The sequence below is a fragment of the Callospermophilus lateralis genome, chromosome 7 (assembly GCF_048772815.1).
Source record: "Callospermophilus lateralis isolate mCalLat2 chromosome 7, mCalLat2.hap1, whole genome shotgun sequence".
NCBI classification, from domain to species: Eukaryota; Metazoa; Chordata; class Mammalia; order Rodentia; family Sciuridae; genus Callospermophilus; species Callospermophilus lateralis.
This window is the reverse complement of record NC_135311.1, coordinates 104,163,072-104,185,674: the sequence shown is the minus strand read 5'-3', so window position 1 is coordinate 104,185,674 and position 22,603 is coordinate 104,163,072. Positions and strand designations below refer to the sequence as shown.

General features: G+C 39.6%; 1 protein-coding gene across 1 annotated transcript in view; it reads right to left on the bottom strand.

Annotated features, from left to right (window-relative positions):
• Window positions 1–22,267, bottom strand: part of Rab3b (RAB3B, member RAS oncogene family) — a 54,190-nt gene extending 31,923 nt beyond the window's left edge. The window contains exon 1 of the mRNA XM_076862772.1: window positions 22,040–22,267. Within this exon, the coding sequence (XP_076718887.1) occupies window positions 22,040–22,267 (228 nt within the window). The remainder of the gene's footprint in view (window positions 1–22,039) is intronic.
• Window positions 22,268–22,603: the final 336 nt, after the last annotated feature.

The window sequence follows — 22,603 nt, the reverse complement described above, 5'->3', positions numbered from 1 at the left end:
TGGGCTTTGGACCTTCCATCTTTAAAATAGGGATATTAGACTAGATGATTTTTAGGGCCCCTTTTAGCTCTATGGAGTTATAAGGATATTATGTATACTGCATCAGGATACAAAATAATTATTATTATAATGAAATAATAATTTTAACATGAATTGAGTACTTACTAAGTGACAGGCACTGTGACAAGTGTTTTTCATACATTACTTCAACAGTCCTCACAACCAGCTCTTTGAGATGATTAGGAACTCAAAGATACTGAGGTACTAAGAAGAATGTTTACAGAGTACTTGCAAATATTCCCATTTAAAGAGTATTAGAGCTGGGGATTTAACCCTATGCTATTCTGTCTTCCAGGTTGCTAGGATGCTAAACTTATCCCTGATTTTCTAACCTAACGGTTTCAAGGACTTATGTTCATATCACCCCTTTCCATCCTTTTCTCCCTAGGTTCCCACCACCATGGGATACTCCTGAAGTTCCAAACATTGTATTCCCCTATCTCGGTGCTTTGCTTATGCTGTTCCTTCTGCCTGGAAAAGCCTTATCCCCTGCCCTGCTGAACCAGTCCCTACCTATCAATCAGACTTCAATACAAATGCATCCCCCTCCATGACTCATTTCCTTCAATACTCATAGGCAGAAGTAATGACTGGGTAACATTTGCTGTAACAGAGTGTACCAGGCACCATGGTAATTCTTTCCACAACTTTCTGGGAGAAGTTCCTTTTTCATGCTCTTTTTACGTATGAAATAACTGAAATTTAGAGACTAAATATCTTACCTGAAGTCATATAGATGAACCCCATGGTCTGATCTGACAGTCTTCCTTACCCCTGTTCTACCCACTTTCTAACTAAGCAGTACATGAATTGCTACAATGTTTGTCTCTTCCATGAGATAATAAACTCTTCTAGTGACTTTTATAAAAACTCTACATGTAAACTCTTTCTATAAATCCTTGTAGTGGTTTAGTTTGTTTGTTTGATTCAATTTTGAATGTTTGAATGAACAGCTGAGAGATCATTTGAGCAGTGTACCAGAGAGATAGTGGGGAATCAGGCTAGAATCATAACCAAAGAGAAAACAAAAAGGTTAAGACCCTCACTGTGTCTAATCTTTCTCTGCCACTTGTTCCTTTGGAACAAAATTTAAAAAAAAACAAAAACAAAAAAAACAACTATCTATGGTCCTTGGCACCCACTTCTGTTCTCACCTCAGGAGTGAGATCACCTCCTCCAAAAAGCCTATTGAAACTACCCTAATTCTCATCATTCCCTTAACTTTAGTGTTCCTTTAGCACATAGGTGTCATTTAATTAAACACTATAAACCTTAATGAAGAGGTACTATGAGGGACAGCAGAAAGACTATGGATTTGAGGATGAAGCCCAACAGAGTTCCAATTCCCGCTCCACCACTTCTTGACATGTAACCTTGGACCAGTTACTTGACTTTCTCAACTACAGACTAGCCACAAAACAGTGTTGATAATAATATCCTTTTCTCCATATTGTTGGGAGGATAAAATGAGGTAAGTGTTGTGAGTGCCTTGTCAGCTGTAAAGCTCTGTATAAACATGAGTTCATTCAGCTTACAGTTTGCCCTCAATCTGTATGTTCTTTCCCCTGGAAACAGCTCACCAGGTCTCAGATTCCTGGGGAGATGGAGGTGTAGGAAAGTGTACAGAAGGAGGAGCCCAAGAAAGTTGGGATGGGAGCTGCCTCAACAAACTTCTGCTGCAAGGAAATGAAAAGACTTATTCCCCCACTGGTGGTAAATTTCCAAGCCAGCCTTTGGGCTCAATCAGTTGACATGGCAACAACCAGTGGGGCAGAACAGTACCGTAAGAGGGCACTTTCTCCCCTCACAAAATGACACCTCATGATAGTTTGAACACAATGTCTAACCTCAGGAACACCTTGGATTTTTTTTTGTCCCCCACCCCTTACCTTCATTATCTATTCCTCCCCGAGTGTAGCTGAGAAAACTGTGAAAAGTTCAGCCTGAAGTCATATGTAAAATAATTATTATAGCAAACCCAGCCCTATGGCACATGCCTGTAATTTCAGCTCCTCAGAAGGCTGAGACAGAAGGATCACAAGTTCAAGGCCAGCCTGGGCAACTTAGTGAGATCCTGTCGAAAGATAAAACATTTAAAAAGGGCTGAGATCTAGCTCAGTGATAGAGTGCCCCTGGGTTCAATCCCAGTACTATAAATACATAAATAAGAATAAAATAGTCCCTGTAGCAAGTCACAGTGGTGTGTACCTATAGTCCCTGCTACTGGAGACACTGAGACAGGAGGACTGCTTAAGCCCAAGGCTTAAAGACCAATCTGGGAAACATAGTGAGACTTCATTTCAAAATAGATAGATACCATTAAATAGTTCCTTAAGAGGAGGCTGTGATGTCCTGGGATGGCTCCAGTACAGCATTGTTGGCTCCAGTACAGTGTTGCTTGTGGTTAGGTCTTACTTTTTATATGTAAAAGTAGTGTGGTTCAGTGAGAGGAACGCAGTTGTGTTTGGAGGTGATTAAAAAAATCCTGGGTTCAAGTCCCACTTAACCCATTTACCAGTTATGTGACTTTGCCTCTTTGGGCCTCGGATTCCTCGTGTGTGTATTATGATGATCATGTGAGATTCCAGATCGTGTGTGTATTATGATGATCATGTGAGATTCCAGAAATATCAGATGATCTGCCTGATCTAGTGTCCACAATGGCTCTGAGAGAAAAGTAAGAAAAGAGTGTGCCCTTCTATAGAGGCCAGCCAAGAGAAGCTTCAGACCTCCTAGCCATTGATGGGCAGAGCTGATGGAGAAGGAGGGAGACCTTGACTCAGGACTTATCACTCACTTTGATTTTGGCAGTGTTTTGGGGATTTTGCTTGTTTATTGTTATTGTTTTTATTGTGGCAATACTGAGGATTAAACACAGGGCTACTCTGCCACTGACCTACATTTCCTTTTTAAAAAATATTTATTTATTTGAGACAGGCTCTTGCTATGTTGCCCAGGCTACCCTCAAACTTGCCATCTTCCTGCCTCCCAAATAGCTGGGATACCAGGCATACACCACCATGACCAGCTATTCTGTGAGTCTTTATTGAACTCTTATTCTTGGTAAGTTCCTGTGCCTATGCCTGTGCCTGTGCCTGGTGCTGGAGCTGTAGACATGATTAGACTTGGCCCCTGCCCTGAATCAAGCAACAAATACATGAAAAAAAATATTCAACATCTCTAGCAATTAGAGAAATGCAAATCAAAACTACTCTTAAGATTTCATCTCACTCTAGTCAAAATGGCAACTATTAAGAATACAGACAACAATAAGTGTTGGCGAGGATGTGGGGGAAAAGGCATACTCATACATTGCTGGTGGGACTGCAAATTGGTGCAGCCAATATGGAAAGCAGTATGGAGATTACTTACAGCCGTTTTTTAACTGTTCTGTTCTAGCTCCTTCTAGAACTGGAAGAATCTATCAGGTATTCCTTTAAAACTATAATTCTGACTTTGTCTTTTATTTCTTCACTAATTACTTCAGACTTTATTTTCTCAGGTGGCTTATCCTCTCCTGCGCAGGAAAAATTACCCTGGCAAGGTGCTGGCCGCTTCGTGATAGAGTGCCAGTCTAATGGATTTATTATATATTGATGGGGAGACCCCCTCCCTCCCAGGTTTTAAGCACTGGAGTGACAGTGATCAGAAAACACTTGGAGAGAACAAGACTGAGGTCAAGAAGCTCCATTCAGGCTGCTGGAAAAATGGGAAAATGGGAATCTGAGGTAGGAAAGGGGGAGAGAAAAGAGCCAGGCTCACAGTCAGCCCTCAAAACAAACAGAATAAATGTTTGTAGAACAGAATTGGGATGAGCTGGGCTGGGGATGTGGCTCAATCGGTAGCGCGCTCGCCTGGCATGCGTGTGGCCCCGGTTCGATCCTCAGCACCACATACAAAGATGTTGTGTCCGCCGAAAACTAAAAAAATAAATAAATGTTAAAAAATTCTCCCTCTCTCTCTCACACTCTCTCTTAAAAAAAAAAAAAAGAATTGGGATGAGCTTTGGAGAAATTTAGGAGATAGAATCGAGGGTTCTTGTGAACAATAAAATGAATAGGAACAGGAATAAAGGATGACCTCAGTTTTGAGCTGGAGGCAGTGTTGGTGAGGGTGCTCAAGACAAGCAACACAGATATCCCCTTAGACTTGACCTCCTATTTATCCAGGCCTGAGCCGGAGACTCTGTGTCATTAGCTCAGAGTTGACAGACTTCACCAAGGAAGGTGAGAAGCACTAGAGTACAGAGAGGATGAGAGTTTCCAATGTCACCTTGCAACTCAAGGTGCAGGGCAATTGTGTGGGGGAAGGAGGAGTCGCAGGAGGGAAGGGGTTATAAACCCTCAGTTGAAGGGTCTCCCCTACTCCAACCCCTGCCCTTAGCAATACCTCAGGAAGGTTCTAAGGAAGCTAAATCATTTCCAATCTTCAAAGGCAACTAGACATTTGCAGGGGCAGAGTTCTGAATATGGGGGTGAAGAGGGAAGACGCACATCTAATTTCTCTGCTGATGACTCCATATCGTCAACCCCATAGCTCAGTCTTAAAAATGATAGCTATCACCCAAGATCAGTCACATCAGTAAGGCATAATAGGACAGGAACAAACAAATCCTGACTTACCCCTCACCCCCACTATGGGACTTTGTGTTTGATTATCAAGCATCTGTTACAGGCACCATGCTAGGCCTCTTCCTTATATTGTCACATTTAATCTTTACTATAATATTAAGAAGTATTAAACACTTTTCCTATTTTACAGATGAGTAAACAAGTTCAGAGACACTACTTATGCCATGTGTTCATTCTACCACAGCTGAACTGAGTCCCCTAGGCCTCCCCTCATCCTGGGCCACAGTGTGTAGCAGATCCTAAGAGACAATTACATTAAGGGTCAGCTCACTTAATTATATATCTATACACCAGTGTTGTTCAACCTGGGATGCTTATTAGAATCACTTATGAAGTCATGGGGGCTAGAGAGACAGGAGAGTTGATAGAAAGGGAGGGGAGTCTGGAAAGCTAACACGTAATAGTTTACAACAGATGTGTCCCTTTTCAAGAATGTTTGCTTGGAGATTACAATTTTTAGCTATGGTGTTGACTCTTAATTTCCTGTGAGGTCCGCGGAGTATCACAGTGCATTAGAAAGAATGGTAAAGGCAGTTGGGTGTGATAAGAACACAGTAGAAAGCTCTAATTTTGAAGCCCAGCTGTGCCATTTATTAATCTGTATGATTTGGTCAAGTCTCAACTTTTCTAAGTCTGTATCCTCATCTGTTCTGTGTACCATACATTGTGATAAAAAAGGAGGTAAAACATCTGAAAAATATATAGTTGCTACTATATAAATATAATGTTTAACATTTTCACCATTTAGTGTGTGCTTTACCAAAGTCCTTACTCCATGTGAAAATATAACAAGGAGAAGAAGGGGAGAGGGCATAGGCATACCAGGATTTTGAAGTCAGAGAGAACTTGATTCAAATTTGGACTCTGATATATACTATTTGTGTGAACTTGAGTAAGTAACCTAACTCCTCTGGACCTCAGTTTACTTATCTGCAAAATAAATGTAATAACAATACCTAGCTCACAGGTTTATTTGAGGATGATATGAGTTGATTGAAACACTGACACAGTGCTGGCATGACATCCGTGTGACTGCCAGTTCACATCAGTCCTAGGGTAAGGATTATTAGCCTTATTTACATAAATGGTAGCTGTTTTTCATTGTCCCAATAATTACTGATGTATAAAGTGGCATTCAGAATAAGAATAGCACCCCCTCCCCCTCCATCCAGTCTCTGGGCCTCTAAAAACAAGGATCAAAAAGAAGCAAGAGGAGCTGGGTTTGTAGCTCAGAGGTAGAGCGCTTGCCTAGCACGTGTGAGGCACTGGGTTCAATCCTCAGTACCAGAAAAAATTAAATAAATAAAATAAGGGTATTGTGTCCAACTATAACTTTAAAAAAATAAAAATTTAAAAAAAGAAGCAAGGATCCTCCCATACCCAACACACAACCACTGTCTGTCTGTCCTGGGTCCATCTGTCTTTATTATAATTGTTTCATTTGACCTTTGTTCCTCTGCTCATGTCAATCATGGCAAGAAAAACAAATAAAATTAATTTTTAAAAATTATGGGAACAACCCACTTGAATCAAATGTATGAAATATGATATGTCAAGAACTATGTAATGTTTTCAACAACTAATAATAAAAATTTTTAAAAAAATTATAGGAACAAGTCCAACTTTCCCAGACCATCCCCAATTACTGTACTCTGATTCTCATATGGCTCAGTTCATCATCTTTTCTAAACTTATCTCCTCCCCTCCCCATTCAAAAAATTCCCTGTGCCTTCTAAAAATCAGTTATCAGAAAAAAATCTTTTTATCAATCTCTCATTGAATGTTCCTTTCCCTATCTTGTTGTAAATGAAACCTAACTCTCCCTGAGAACATAGCTCCCCCAAAGCTTCCAAATTTCTGGTTGCTTCCTTTCTCATCACCCTTCAATCACTAGGCCAGGAGATGGGATATATGTTGTAGCCTCTCACCCCTGTATCCAGATCACTTCCCCCTTTCAAAAAACAAAACAAAACAAAATACCTCCAGCTTTGAATCTCATATCATGAAATTATGTCACCCATTCATCCCCCTACTGTCAAGTGCACAGCTGCTGGTTCACTGTTACTTTCTCCATAATTTTCTGGTAATTTCAATACCCATATAGAGGGAGAAGAGAAATTGGAGATGGGAATGATTTCAATACCCATATAGATGAGCCTTTCAACCTTTTGGACTTTCATTTCCTTAAACTTCTCTCCTCATCCGTCACTCTCACAGTCATACCCTGGACCTCAACTTTCCCAAAAGTAATTTCAAGTGTCCCACACTCAGCCCACTATGATCTCCAGCCCACTCCGAGATTCTGTTTCAATAGTGTTCATCCCCTACCATCTCTTTACCAGCCCTCACCCCTCTGATCCTTACCTCCTTCCCAGCTCAGCTTGAATCCTACAGTCAATCATGATAATAACTTCCCCACAAATGCCTCTGACTCCCTTGGCCCTCTATTGCTTTTTTTGTACTTTACTTACCTTAATTAAAGCAATCTCTGCCTATTTTATGCATGTATCCACAAAGCAAAATATAGCTGGAGAAAAACACAACCATTTTTCAAACTTATGAATTCTAACTTACGATCACTAATTTCAAGTGGAGCTTTAATGCTAATTAGCAATCAAATTACATTTCCCTAGTCTATTCACTCTCCCACTTTCCTGTAAGACAGCCTCCTCTCTCTTCAAATCTCTAATCTTTCTCCTCTGTCCTAACTCTTAGTTGATGTCCTTGTTTCCTCCTTCATCAGAAAATTGTATCCAAGAGGACTCCCATCAGTACATGTAACCTGAAGCTACACCTGTGCCCAAGCCCTCTGCTTTCTCTCCTGATGACATGGATGTGCTCTTAGCAAGGACTCACCCTCCCATCAGCTCCCAGATACTGTCCCAGGAATTCTCCTCTCTCTCCTATGTCATACCAGTTTTGTGTTTTTGTATCTTTATTGGTTGTTTGATTTGTTGATCCCCATTGTATTGTTTCACTAGCACACAAAGATTCTGTTACTTTTCCCAGCTTAAAAACAAAAACTCTTCTAATTCAAATCCCTTGCTATCCCAATTGTTTCCTTTTCTTTACAGCAAAATCCTTGAAAATGCTATGAATTACTTAACATCTCTAATTTCTTCTCTCCCTCTCTTAAGCAGGTTTTCATTCCTGTCACTTTACCAAAACAGCTTGTATCAAGGTTACCAGTGTACTACTCCATGTTGCAAAATCCAGTAGTCAATTTTTGGTCCTCATATTCATAACCTATCAGCTACATTCAATACAGAGGTCCCTTTCTTTGTAAAACCATCTTCACTTAGCTGCTAGGACACTACACTTTCTCTTTTCAATCACCCTTTTTGTCTTCTTGCCAATTCTTCCTCATTTTCCCAACATCTCAATGTCAGAATATCTCTGGGCTTAGTCCTTAAAATCTTTCTTCCATCTTCACTTTCTCCCTCATTGGTCTTATTCAGTCTTGTGGGGTTTTTATTTACTTTTTATTTTATTTTTACATTTCTTTATTTTTAAACTTTCTTTTTTAATTTTTTGTAGTTGTAAATGGACACTGCTTCTTTAAAATTTTTAATAGTTATTTTTTAGTTGTAACTGGACACAATATCTTTATTTTATTTTATTTTTATGTGGTTCTGAGGATCAAATCCAGTGCCTCGAATGTGCTAGGCGAGAGCTCTACCACTGAGCCACAATCCCAGCCTCTGGACATAATGCTTTTATTTGTTTATTTATATGTGGTGTTGAGGATAGAACCCAGTGCCTCACGCATGCTAGACAAGCACTCTGTCACTGAGCTACAGTTTCAACCCCTAAACTTTATTTCTTATTTATTTATTTTGAAGTGATGCTGAAGATCAAACCTACCACTATCAAGCTCTACCACTGAGCTATAATCTCAGCCCCTATATACTTATTTTTTAATGTTTTTTTAGTTGTTAATGGACCTTTATTTTATTTGCTTATTTATATGTGGTGCTGGGAATTGAACCCAGTGCCTCACATGTATGAGGCAAGCACTCTACCGCTGAGCTACAACTCCAGCCTCTATTTACTTATTTTTGATACTGTGACTTGAACTCAGCGCCTCACAAATTTCATGGTTTAAAATACCATCTACAGGGCTGGCATGTTGGCTCAGTGGTAGAGCACTTACCTAGAACCTGTGAGATACTTACTGGCTTATTTCTCAGCACAACATATAAATCAATAAAAATAAAGTTCTACCAACAACTAAAACAATTTTTAAAATACCATCTACATATGATGACTTGCTAATTTATATTTGCAGTCAGGTCCTTTACCGTGACCTCTAGACTCATTCATTCAATTGCATATTCTGTGTCTGTTCTTGGTTATCTCACAGCTGTCTTCAATATAACATGACCAAACAGAGTCTTCATTTGTCTCCCCAATCCTGTTTTCCCTACAGTATTCTTCATCTCTGGGCTATAACCTTCCAGTCTCTCAGATCAACCTTTTGACCCCTCCTGTTCATTCTCCCACTTCATCCAATTCAAATCCTGTCAGCAATATTTTTGACATATGAATAGAATAGAATCTAACTATTTTCTCTACCATAGCCACTATTCCCCTTGTTGAAGAAATCATCATTCCCAATCTCCATTGTTGTAAATCCTGACAGGTTCTACCTACTTCTGCCCTTTGCTCTTCATAATTTATTATTGAAACAGACATAACACTGTCTCAGAGAAACCCTGTTAAATATTAAGATATAAGTAGTGTAATATTGCACATTTTGTGACTATACTAAAAATCAGTGAACTGTATACTTTAAAAGAGTACAGTTTTATGGGATATAAATTATATGTCAAAGTGTTTTAAATGGAATGTAGTAGCTTAGGTTGGATCATGGAATAGTAAAAAGGATACAGTAAAAAAAAATACTAAAATCCGAATAAAGTTCTTAGTTTAATCAATCATATTATGTCAATAACAGTCTCTTAGTTTTGACAAATGTACCATGGTTTTGTAATATGTTAACATTACACAAAATGGCTTATATAAGTAAAGGATATATGGAATTTCTCTGTGCTATTATTGCAATTTTTCTATAAATTTAAAATTATCCAGATAAAAAGTTTATTTAAAAGCTACATCAGGGGCCACTGGGGTTGTGGCTCAGCAGTAGAGCACATGCCTTGCATGTGCGAGACCCTGGGTTCGATCCTCAGCACCACATAAAAAAAATAAACAAGTGAAATAAAAGTGTTAAAGAAATATTAAAAAAAAAAAAAAGCTACATCAGGGGGCTGGGGGTGCGGCTCAGTGGTAGAGTGCTTGCCTAGCATGCATGAGGCACTGGGTTCTATCCTCAGCACCACATAATAAATAAATAAATAAATAAATAAAATAAAGATATTGTGTCCAACTACAACTAAAAAATAAATATTAAAAAAAAAACTACATCAGACCATGTCATTCCACTGCTCAGTGCCTAAAATGTATCAATATTTGTGTACATGGTATATTCCCATTGCCTACATTGAGTGCTCCTTAGAAGAAGGGATGTTATTTCACCAATCCCTGCAAAGCTTAGCACAGCCAGGCACTTAAAAGGTCCTGAAAAGCAAATATGCTTTTGCAAATGCCTTTTCTTTTGTCTATAAGGCCTTTTCCCTATATTGACCTGAAAAACTTGTATTTATTTGTTAAGACCCAGTTCAAATGTACCCTCCTTGGAGGATCTGTCCAATGGTGAGAGAGGTGTGTTGAAGTCACCCATAATTATTGTGTTGTGGTCTATTTGATTCTTGAACTTGAGGAGAATTTGTTTTATGAACGTCGCAGCACCATTATTTGGTGCATAAATATTGATAATTGTTATGTCTTGTTGGTGAATGGTTCCTTTTAACAGTATATAATGTCCTTCCTTATCCCTTTTGATTAACTTACTCTTGAAGTCGATTTTATTCGATATGAGGATGTCCACCCCTGCTTGCTTACGAGGACCGTGTGCGTGGTATATTTTTTCCCAACCTTTCACCTTCAGCCTGTGTATGTCTTTTCCAATCAGATGTGTCTCCTGGAGGCAACATATTGTTGGATTTGTTTTTTTAATCCATGTTACCACCTATGTCGCTTTATTGGAGAGTTTAAGCCATTAACGTTTAGAGTTACTATTGATATATGGTTTGTACTGCCAGCCATGTTTGATTATTTATCTTTTTTTTTTTTTTTTAATTTAGTTTGTTTCTCCAAGATTAGCTTTCCCCCCTGCCCTCTGTCATTACTGAGGCACTTCCCACTGATGGTTTTGGTTGTTGTTTTTCATTTCTTCCTCGTGTAGTGTTTTGCTCAAGATGCTTTGCAATGCTGGTTTTCTGGCTGCAAATTCTTTTAGCTTTTGTTTATCATGAAAGATTTTTATTTTGTTGTTGTACCTGAAGCTTAATTTTGCTGGATGCAGAATTCTTGGTTGGCATCCATTGTCTTTCAGTGTTTGAAATATGTTATTCCAGGATTTTCTCGCTTTCAGCGTCTGTGATTAAAAATCCATTGTTAACCTTATTGGTTTACCCCTGAATGTAATCTGCCTCCTTTCTCTTGTAGCTTTTAATATTTTCTCTTTGTTCTGTATATTGGCTATCTTCATAACAATGTGTATTGGCGTTGGTCTACTGTGATTTTGTGTGCTCGGTGTTCTGTATGCATCTACAATTTGTATATCCATTTCCTTTTTTATTTCTGGAAAGTTTTCTGTAATTATTTCATTCAGAAGGTTACTCATTCCCTTGGTTCGAATCTCTGTACCTTCCTCTATCCTGATGACTCGTAGGTTTGGTTTTTTTATATTATCCCATATCTCTTGGATGTTTTTCTCATGATTTTTTACCAGCCTTTCTGAGTTGGCTAGACTCTTTTCAAGATGATATATTTTGTCTTCATTATCTGACATTCTGGCTTCTACTTTCTCCACTCTGTTAGTGATACTCTCAATTGAGTTTTTAATTTGGTTTATTGTTTCCTTCATTTCTAGAATTATTGTTTGATTTTTTTTTTTATAATCTCTATCTCCTGATAAAGATGCTTTACTTCTTCTTTTATCTGTTTATGTAATTCATTTTCAATGTGTTCTTTCACTGTTTGGATTTGCTGTCTCGTATCCTCTTTAAGGTTCCATTCCATCTGTCTAAGGTATTCCTTAAGTTCTTTATATGACCATTTTTCTGGTGACTCTAGGTCCTCCTGAATATTTAGGCTGTCCTTCATTGTTTGTACTCCCTTTCTTCCTTGTTTTTTTATGCTGTTCATGTTACTTCTTGTTCTGTTTGATTGCTGAGTTACTGTTTACTCTTATAAATTTATTTGATGCTTGGGAGGAAAGATATTAGAAGGGAAAGGAAGAAGTCACTAAAGAGAATGAGAGTAGGCAGGTAGAATTCAAGGAAGGGGGAATAAGAAAATTGAAAAGAAATGAAAAGACAAAAGAAAAAAATAGAAAATAAGGAAAGAAAGAAAAAAAATTTTAAAAAATGATAATAAAAAAATGAAAATGAAAATTTTAAAAAATAATAATAATAATAATAAAATAATTTAAAAAATTAAAAACATTAAAAAAAGAAGTTAAAGATCAACAACAAAAAAAGTGAAAATGAAAGGAAAAAAAAACAAATTAAAAAAATAATAGTAATAATAAATGCAGTCATAGAGTTCGATTAACTTCTCTTCCAGTAGGTGGAGCTGTGCCCACTGGGCCAAGCTTCTCCTCTCAATAGGTGAGAACCAATCACTGTGCAGCAGCTCTTCCTCCCAGACTGGGCGTGTCTCCAATCCTGAGTGTCTAGGGCCTTCTCTTGTGTTTCCTCGAGCCAGGCCCCGCTCACCTGTGAGGCTCACCACAATACTGGCTACACGACAGGTCTGCTGCTCCTGGGAGCCCTGTTTTCATGAGCACCTGGGCACACTCTCCCTGTTTGCCTCCCTCAGACCCTAAGTTTGTAGAGCTTGGGGCTGAGAACCCCCAGCAAATTTGCTTGCCCTCCGGTAGCCATGCCCCCGGTATCTGGTGCAAGAGACCTCAGTTGTCAGCACTGGTGGGAGCGGTAGCCGGGAGTTCCGCGCCACAAGTCCCGCGCCACTCCTGATTCCCTCAGTCTGGCTATCCTGCTCACGGGAGAGCTGGGAGGGGTCCTTAAGGTTTCCCTGCTGTGTGGAGAGGGATGGCTAGGGGATTACACACCTGTCATCGCTGGTTTCAGTGAAGTTATCTCCTCTGCCCGTGACGTCAGTTCTTTGCCATGGTGGTATCCCATGCAAATGGTGACCATTCGTTCCCTTTGCCGGGTGACCATTGCAATGGGTGGGTCCTGACTGTGTCTCTCCCAAGCCCCGTTTCAATCCTGTGGCCACTGCCTATGAAGGCTCGGTTGGCTTTTACCTCTGTAAGTTTAGAAGGGCTGACCAGTTATTTCAGTGGGATCATTAGTGCTGAGTCACGAGAAGCAGGCGAACCGGAGCTTGAATGCAGCCGATCCGGGCTCGGTGTGTGTTCTCGGCGGGTTCTTTAGCACTGAGCCTGAGTAATTTGTCTGTGAGACGCAAGTGAATGGCAGTTTCCGCGGGTTCTTTAGCCCTGGGCCAGAGCAGTTCCGGGAGCCGGAATTTGGCCGCTCCGGGCTCGGTGTATGTTCTGATAGGAGCAGGCTCCAAGAAGCAGTTTCCGTGGGTTCTTTAGCACTGAGCCTGAGTAATTTGTCTGCGAGACGCAGGCGAATGGCAGCCTGAAATTACCTATTCTATAGCTGAATGAGCCAAATGTACCCTCCTTTGTGAAACCTTCAATGATTTTTCCAGGTGGAAGTAACTGTTCTGCTCCATGTTCCTATAATACTTTCTTCATCTCTTTATTATATCATTTATACCATATTGTAGTTGTTTATGTGCCCTTTTATCATAGAGCTTGGCACATACTATGTGCGTGACATGTTTTTTTGAATGAACGAATGTGCAAAGGGCTTCTAGGTTATTTCTTTTCCTCCCACACCAATTTGAATAGTTGGAAGTGGGTGGTGGGCCTCATTGAATAGCCAATCAGAATTACTGGTTAATTCATTTACAAATTACCAAGACAGACTATGCCTGCAATTCTGATTTGACTTCCCATAGTCTTTGTTGTGATTTTTAAAATCAGATTAAACCTTTTCCAGCAGCTGGCTCCTACAGGCTTTGGGGAGATGAAAGTGTCCGCATGTCTCTGCAGCCACACCAAGAAACTTGCTGCCTAGAAAAATCAATTCTGATTATCACAAGAGCTGAGCAAAGGATGATGTACTCAGAAACTGTCTCCGTACTCCAGGAGCCATAGGAACATGTCAGAGTCCCAGTAACCCTGCTCAGCCTTCAAACTGTTCGGTGTTGTCCACTGGCCTCTATCTGGATCTCCGGTTTAGGTTCCGGTGGCTAGAGCTCACCTTCCTAAAGGTAGCAGAAGGAGTCCACACTGGCCTGTGGATGAGTTTGTGCTGATTCCAGGATAAAGTATTATTAGCAAGCCCCACTTGCCCAAACCACTTTAGTCGTGCATTTCATCTTAGCTTGTTTGTTTGTTTTTAGTACCAGGGATTGAACTCAGGGGCACTGGACCAGTAAGCCACATCCCCTGCCCTATTTTGTATTTTATTTAGAGACAGGGTCTCACTGAGTTGCTTAGGGACATGCTTTTGCTGAGACTGTCTTTGAACTCACAATCCTCCTGCCTCAGACTCCCCAGCCACTGGAATTACAGGCCCATGCCATGGCACCCCATCCTTATCCTACTTTTGATGAGTAATGAGACTTCCTCTCTGACTCCCACATCTATCTCTAAATTGGTTCCAAACTTAGGTAGGGAAGAAAAGGAAGGCCATTTATTGATCCCCCTAGAATCTCAATAAAAACTATTATTTGTTCAGCATTTAAGGTACCATGTTGGTAGCTGAGGACCAAACTCAGGCCTTGCACATGTTAGGCAAGTGCTCTGCCACTGAGCTAGATCCCCAACCCTGCATTATCTCTTTTTTTTCTTTTTTTTTTAACCTTTATTTTATTTATTCATTTTTATGTGCTGAGGATCGAACCCAGGACCCGCATGTACTAGGCAAGCGCTCTACCGCTGAGCCACATCCCGAGCCCGCATTATCTCTTTTAAATCATTGCCAACATAGCAAAGCAAGTGGAATAATAGAGGTGTATGCAATTGCCATGGTCACTGAGGGTTTCAGAGCAGAGACTTGAAAAGAAAGAGGAAGAAAAACAGCAATCCAAGATAGGCCCAGGATCAAGGACAGTGACCTATATGTCCTTCACAAAGAAAGAGTTCTTGAGCTCAGGATGTATCTCAGTGGTAGAGCATTTGCCTAGCCTGCTGGAGGCCTATGCTTCAATCCCCAAGTACAGGGGGTGGGGAGTGGGGCAGATTAAGAACAAAGATAGAGTTCTTGAGTTTTTGAATCGACAATACAAGCTTGTTGGAAAGGCCAGCCAATGCATTTCTGGTCTTTATACAAGTAACTCCAGACACATTCCTGTCTTTAAAGTCTTTGACATGCAGGCCACCAAAAAAGCTTCACTAGTGGGAGTAGAAAAGAAGAGATTTTGTCTTTCTATGATGGCTGCCCCTGTCACTGGACCATTCCAGTGGCAGGGATCAGGCCTAGAGTAAACTGTTGTAGTGAAGGTCATCAGCTAAGTTAGTCTTTTAAAATGTGAATAGAGTTGAACAGGAACCCCAGTTACAAGCCTGGGGATGAGATCTAAGTCACAGTTCAGTAATTCCTAAGCTCTGAGTCCCAGTGCCTGAGGATGAAAAAGATCTATCCTTTCCTTCAGGACCCATACCACAGAAGAAATGAGATTCTTTTCATTCATGTACTTAGTGCCTATCTCTGCACTGGGGTGCAAAGCATGTGAGCAGGAAGGATTTATCCCCACCCCCAGCCAATGACTGGCACAGTGCAAGTACCAGATAAATGTCTACTGAATAAATGAAATGATGACATTTCCACTTGGCTCCGCATAGTTAACTTGACATATCTGACCTCATCTCCACTTCCCAGGGTCTGAGGGAAGGTGTGAAAGACACAACAAGTGGCTTAAAAAGCACACAGAAGAATTCACATGGCTGAAAATACCCACAGTTCTTATAAGATTTCATAGCTCTCCATGGGCTTTCCCTTCCATTTCCCCCACTTAATTTCACAACAACCCATGAGGTGAGGACAGCAAGGATTGGGGAAGGGTCACTCCAGATAACTCCAGATCACACAATCACTGCAGGGTAGAGAGAGGACTAGAATCTGAGACTCCAGAATGCCAGGTTAGTTCAGTCTTCCCACAAAGCTGTAAATATTTTCCCTGACCCACACCGAACCTGCCAGCATCTGTGATGGGCCCCACGTGGAAGTGGTGGAAGCCCCTCCTGCTTGTCTCTTTCCACAGGTCTTCAGGGGTTGCCTGGCAACCAGCACCCAGCAGTAAGTGGCCTCTAGCTGGGTCTGTTGCTGTGAAGTTACTAAGTCTCCTTCCCCTCACACTTAAGCATGCTCTTGCTCCCTATTAATGAGACTTTTCCCCTAGCCCCACCTCTCCAGTAAGATTTTGTTTTTTGATTCACAATAATTAACCTCTCAGGAAACCAAGGAGGTTCACAGAGGCCTATGTGGTAAGGATCCCAGGGAACAAGACACTCCCAATGCCTTCATCATTCAATATCCCCTAAAGATGCAGAAACTCCTATTGTGGGTGGTCCTTCTCACTGATGCTCATAACCTCCCCTTCTCCCCTCTCCATCTTCCACACTAATAACAGATTTCCAAAATCCCCTGGGAGAGCTCAAAAGGCCTGGAATCACTGAATGGATACTTCATACATGGCTAGTGAGTACTAGGTGTTGTTCCAGTACTTTTGGAATCACAGATGAAAAACCTTGGGAGGGGACCCCATCACCTTTTACATGTAGACTAGGAGACAGAGAAAGAAGACATCTAAAATTTCTTGCATTCCTGATATATGCCAGACACAATACTATGGCTCCACATTAGTCCCTCTCAGCAAGCCTGGAAGAATTTTACAGTCAGAGATATGTATTCATAGAAGCCAAGTGATTTATCAGAGCTTACAGTTTGAAAAAAAAACTTTTGTGTAAAAAGTTTAGAGAATTCTATCACAGGTATTGGAGAGCCATTGAAGGGTTTTAACAAAATCAGTTTTGCATTTAAAAAAAACCCTCTGGCTTCAGATGAAGGAGAGATGAAATTGAGGCACACACACAGAACAACAGCAACAAATTGTGGTTTGGATCCAAACTAATCAAATTGTATACGTTAAATATAATCAGTTTCTCCCTTTACAATTAATTGATTATCAAATTTGGTAAATTCTAGTCCTAAATCTCTAATCTCTGTACTTATTTCCATCCCTTATGTCACTTTGTCACTGTCTTAGTGTTATGGACTGAATGTTTGTATCCTTTCAAAATTCAGGTGTTGGAGCCTTAACTCCCAGTGTGGCTATATTTGGAAACAAGGCCTTTAAGAAAGTTATTAAGGTTAAATGAGGTATAAGGGTGAGACCCTGATCCAATAGGATTAGTGTCATTGCAAGGAGAGACACTGAGGAGATCATACACTCTCTCCCCTAAGTCCACATGTGGAGGAAAAGTCATGTGACACATAGTGAAAAAGTGACTGTCTGCAATCCTGCTGGCACCTTGATCTTGGACTTCTTGTCTCCAGAGTGTAAGGAAACAATTTCTGCAGTTTAAGCCAACCAGTCTGTGGCATTTTGTTATGGCAGCCCAAGCGGACTGATGTACTTTAGTTCAGGCCCTTATAACATATACAAACCACTGGTGCATTTCTCTCTCTCTCTCTCTCTCTCTCTGTCAATATTGAATTAAATTAGTTGGTTAATTTTTAAGTAATTTTATGAGACATAATTTACATATTAAAAACTATACATATTTAACATATACAATTTGATTAGTTTGGATCCAAACCACAATTTGTTGTTGTTGTTTCATCTGAAGCCAGAGATTTTTTTTTAAAATGCAAAACTGATTTTGTTAAAACCCTTCAATGGCTCCTCAATCAATACCTGTGATAGAGTTCTCAAAAATTATTAAGTAAGACAAATATAGGTACAGTGTACATAATATATGATTACTAGATTACATAAATATCCACTTTTGTACACAAAAGATGTTAAAAATATGAAAATGAAATTAACAATATGAATATTCAAAGTTTAAATTTTAATGTATTTATGAACAGCACAAAAAACAAATTTTGCCCTGTAAAAGCACATACACACATATAAAAACCCTTTGATAATTTTTTTAAGCAAAGCAATGTTTTTTAAGCAAAGCAACTAAGTCAGATCTAATTAGATCTTTATTGATTTTACCTCGAAATGTAAACTGAAAATGAACTTGTGCTGGAATTACAGAACATCACTTCAGCCATTTTCTTGTGCTCACTTGGGTTTACTATACTTGGTACTGTCTTCAGAGATTTCTTTACAGGACTCTTTAAAGACCACATAACTAGATTTCATTTAGTTAAAACTAAATAGTATTATCAATAAATTCACTTAACCAGGTACAGGAAAACTGCCAAGCTCACAACAGGCTAAAAATGAAAAAAAAAAACAGAGCAAGGAAGTCACTGCTGCCAACCCCTTGAAAGGGCTGAATGCCTCCTACAACAAGCTTTTTCCAGAGTAGGATATATCTGATACAGGGATCAAACAAAGATTTCTGTGCCAATCCACAAAGTAAATGTTAGTAAAACATTAATTTATTTTGTATTTATAGATTAAAAAATAAGCTCTAATAATTTCTTCAGATCCCAAAGAAGTCTTCAGGCTTGTACCCTCTAGCTAATAGCAAGAATCTTCTGTGCATTATACAAGATTTCCCTGACCTCCAATCGGCGGCTTATGTCCTCTCCAGCAAATTTCTCTCTCAACATCCCTTCCCTGCTCTTTCTCAGCCTTGATTCAGTTTCACTCTATTGCTCACTATACCCTAAATACTCGGTGCCCTCACCCCCTCTGTGATTGGCTGCAAAGATGACATCAGATAACACAAGTGATTGCACTAGGCACTAAGAGGTGCTTTTAATACATGCATGTTTACTCTCACCACAAGAGAGTTAAACTAGATCAGTGTTCCACAATTTTAGCCTGCCTTAAAACCACCTGGAAGACTTCTTATACCACAGATTGTTGGGTCCCACTCCCAGCGTTTCAGATTCAGTGGATCTGAGATGGGGTCTAAGAATTTGCATTTCCAACGAATTCCTAACTGTTGCTCATATAGATGGTCTAGAAACCACACTTTGATAATCAATCAACTAGACAACCTGTATAGCTTCTCTCATTTCTAATGATTTATGATTCCTCAGTGCCTTTAAATGAACAAAATGAACACTTATCTCTATAAGTTAACATTAAACATTATCATAAATTGAAATAAGGCCTCTATAAGACCTCCGATGTGCAGTGTAGAGAAAAGAACATATAATTTATAATCAGAAGATCTGAGTTCAAATCAGAAATTTGCGGGAGAGGACATAGGCAGCCGATTGGAGGTCAGGGAAATCTTGTATAATGCACAGAAGTTTCTTGTCATTAGCTAGAGGATACAAAAGTTGTCCTCCATTTGTGTGGCAGACTTAAGGAAAGTTACTGTGCTGCGCCCCTCCCCTGACTCAGGCAATGGCAAGGCCCTACTGAGGTGGATGGCACAAGGCGTCCATCCTCTGGAGGAGCGCGGTATGTTTCTGGGAATGGGCTGGTTTGTTTTGCATTCCTTTAATAAGTATAGTTGTGACTTCTCATATGACCATTAAGTATGAAGGAAAAAACATGACTTTCCCAATTAATGCAGCTACTTCTAAAGAATAGATCTGTTTGCTCTAAATGCAATGATTCAGCTGTGGAGCGTAAATTGTTAATGTCTAATAAAAAACTCCCTGTATTCCTGTCAAGGAAGTTATTGAGAAATTAAATTAAAATCTAGAGAAGAAAAATTAATGTTAAGAAGACAGATTAGTGCTTAGTACTGGGCAACTTGTTCTTGTTCCTGTGCACAATGGTTTGTGCTCTTACTCTTGTTTGATTAAAATTAATAACAAGTCAACCACTTGCCATAACCATGGCACCGGTTCCAGTCAATAAGTCAAGAAAGAATAGTCAAGGTATAGGCCAATAGTTTGGGACATTTCTAACTATTATTAAAAGTTAACTAAGCAGAAACAGCTCAAAGCAAAACTCGAACTGAAAGTACAAATGCTTGCTTATGCATAAGCCAAGATACATTCTTCTATTCTAATTGTAGCTACGTAATATTTTGTTTCTTTGAATAATGATTCCTGTTTTGTAACCACAAAGTACTGTGAGCCTGCCAAAATGAAAAGTATATATGCTCAACTTCACAAGTAAAGATTGGGATCAACACCTTCACTTTGGTGTCTGTGTTGTTTCTCCACCCCCCTTTCGCCGACTCCTCACCATCATTCATCTCCTGAGACCCCCTGTTGGAGCTGGATTCTGACATTACTGTCTGTTTTTTTCTGTAAAACAGAGTATATAAAAACAGTATCTGCCTCATAATGTTAATTGTGAGATTATGACAATCTGTAAAAATATTATATATAGACTGTCCAAATAAATGTACAATGCAATATATATATATTTGCTAAACAAAATAGATAATAAACAATATGTTTTGAATATGTTCACAAATTTTCAAAATTTCCAATCCTAGTGTAAATTCATTGATGAGTATATGATCCATATGGTATTACATCATTTAAAATATATACATGAGGAAGTGTGGGGGGCGATAGAATGAGATGGACATTATACCCCTGATGTGTGGGTATGACTGCACAAATGATGTGACTCTACATCATATACAACCAGAGAAATAAAAAGTTGTGCTCCACATGTGTAAAAATTTTAAATAAATAAATAAATAAATACACACACACACACACACACACACACACACACACACACGTTTTACCAGGTGCAGGAGCACACACCTGTAATCCCAGTAATTCAGAAAGCTGAGGCAGGAGGATCACAAGTTCAAGGCCAGCCTCAGCAAGGTCCTAAGCTACTCAGTAAGACCCTATCTCAAAATAAAAAGTAAAAAGGGCTGGGGATGCAGCTAAGTGGTAAAGTGCCCTGGATTCAATTCCCCATACAAAATATATAGAGAGAGTAAGTATTATATAATTTAAAATATATACATGAGGGGGAGTTGTATATATGTAATAGTGTGTGTGTATATAAAATAAAGTGTATATATATAATATATATAATAAAGCATGTACACATGTATATAAATGAACATTGTGTGCATATATAAACTTTATTAGTACCATTGGTAAACAACAACAATAGTGGTTGTGTGACCAGTTTCCAATATGGTCCCAAATGATCTTTCTCTCCCAGTATTCAAACCATTGTATAACTTCCTCCCACACTGAATCTATGACCAAGAGAATACTCTAAGGCTACATGAGAGACATTTCCCTTTCCTCTTTGGTTTCTTAGATTGCTCACTCTAGGGAAAGCCAGTTACCATGCAATGAAGAGGATTAAGCAGCTCTGTGAAGATACTAAGAGGGCCAAATGGGAAGGAAGTAAGGCTTCCTGCCAACAGTCTGCACCAGACATGTGAGTAAGCCACCTTGGAAGTGGATCCTCCAGACCCAGTCAGTCCTCCAGAGGACTGAAACACAAGCCAGCATATGGCTACACTTCACAAGAAACCCCAAGCCACTCCCAAATATTAGACCCACAGAAACTAAGAGATAATAAATTATTATTGTTTATTTATACCACCAAGTTTTAAAATAATTTGTTATGCATCAATAGATAACTGATACAGTAACTAACACTGATTGTGTATTTGCTGTATTCCAGGAACTACACTAAGCATCTAACAGCCCTATGTGTAGATGCTCTTATAATTTCCAAAGAAGAAAGGATGACCCAGAGAGGTTAAATAATTTAGTCAAGTTTCTGTGGCTACTCAGTAGTAGAAATAGAATCTGACTGAACCCAAGTTTCTAACTCCAAAGCCTAGTTTCTTAATCACTTGTTAACATAGTCAGGATAAAGTCTCTTGAACATCTAATTATCAGACTCAAATGAACCCTCAGAGGAGAGCAAACTTACATAAAACCAGCATGGGGAAGCCCAGGGGTCAGACCTAAAACAACATTAACATTTGATGTTGGTATCTAAAGATTCCAAGCTGGTTCCACCTCCCAGCCTGAAGACTAGCAGACTAGTTATATCTCAGGTCAACACTGCTCAAGATGCCCATGACTCACCCAGATCTGCAGCTTCACTCGCTTCTCATGACGGTATACTGTCTTCACCTTGAAGTCGATGCCCACAGTGCTAACAAAGGCCGGGGTGAAAGTGTCATCAGCATAGCGGAAAAGGAAGGAGGTCTTGCCAACACTGCTGTTGCCAATGATGAGCAGTTTGAACATATAGTCAAAATTCTGGTCAGAGGCATCTTTGACTCCAGTTTTACCATCAGTCACTGAAGCCATCTGCAAGAGAGACCTATGGTCACTTGAGAACACACCTCTAGTGTGACTTTCAGTCACTAACCTTCTAATGGTCAACTATCATTTACATACTCTCCACCCCAGCTTAACAGAGGAAATACACAGAATCACCCCATCGTTGCACCTGCCACAAATGTTGTCTCAGGACTAGGGTGGAACCCAACTCCTCCCCTTCAATCCCATTCAGCAAATATTTACTGAATATGTTGATCTGAGGCAAGTCTTTGCTGGGTTTGGGGAGTACAAATATGAATCAGACATGGTGGTGGATCTCTGGGTGGCTAGACACTAGAATAAAAGAACAGGGAAACAGAAGTA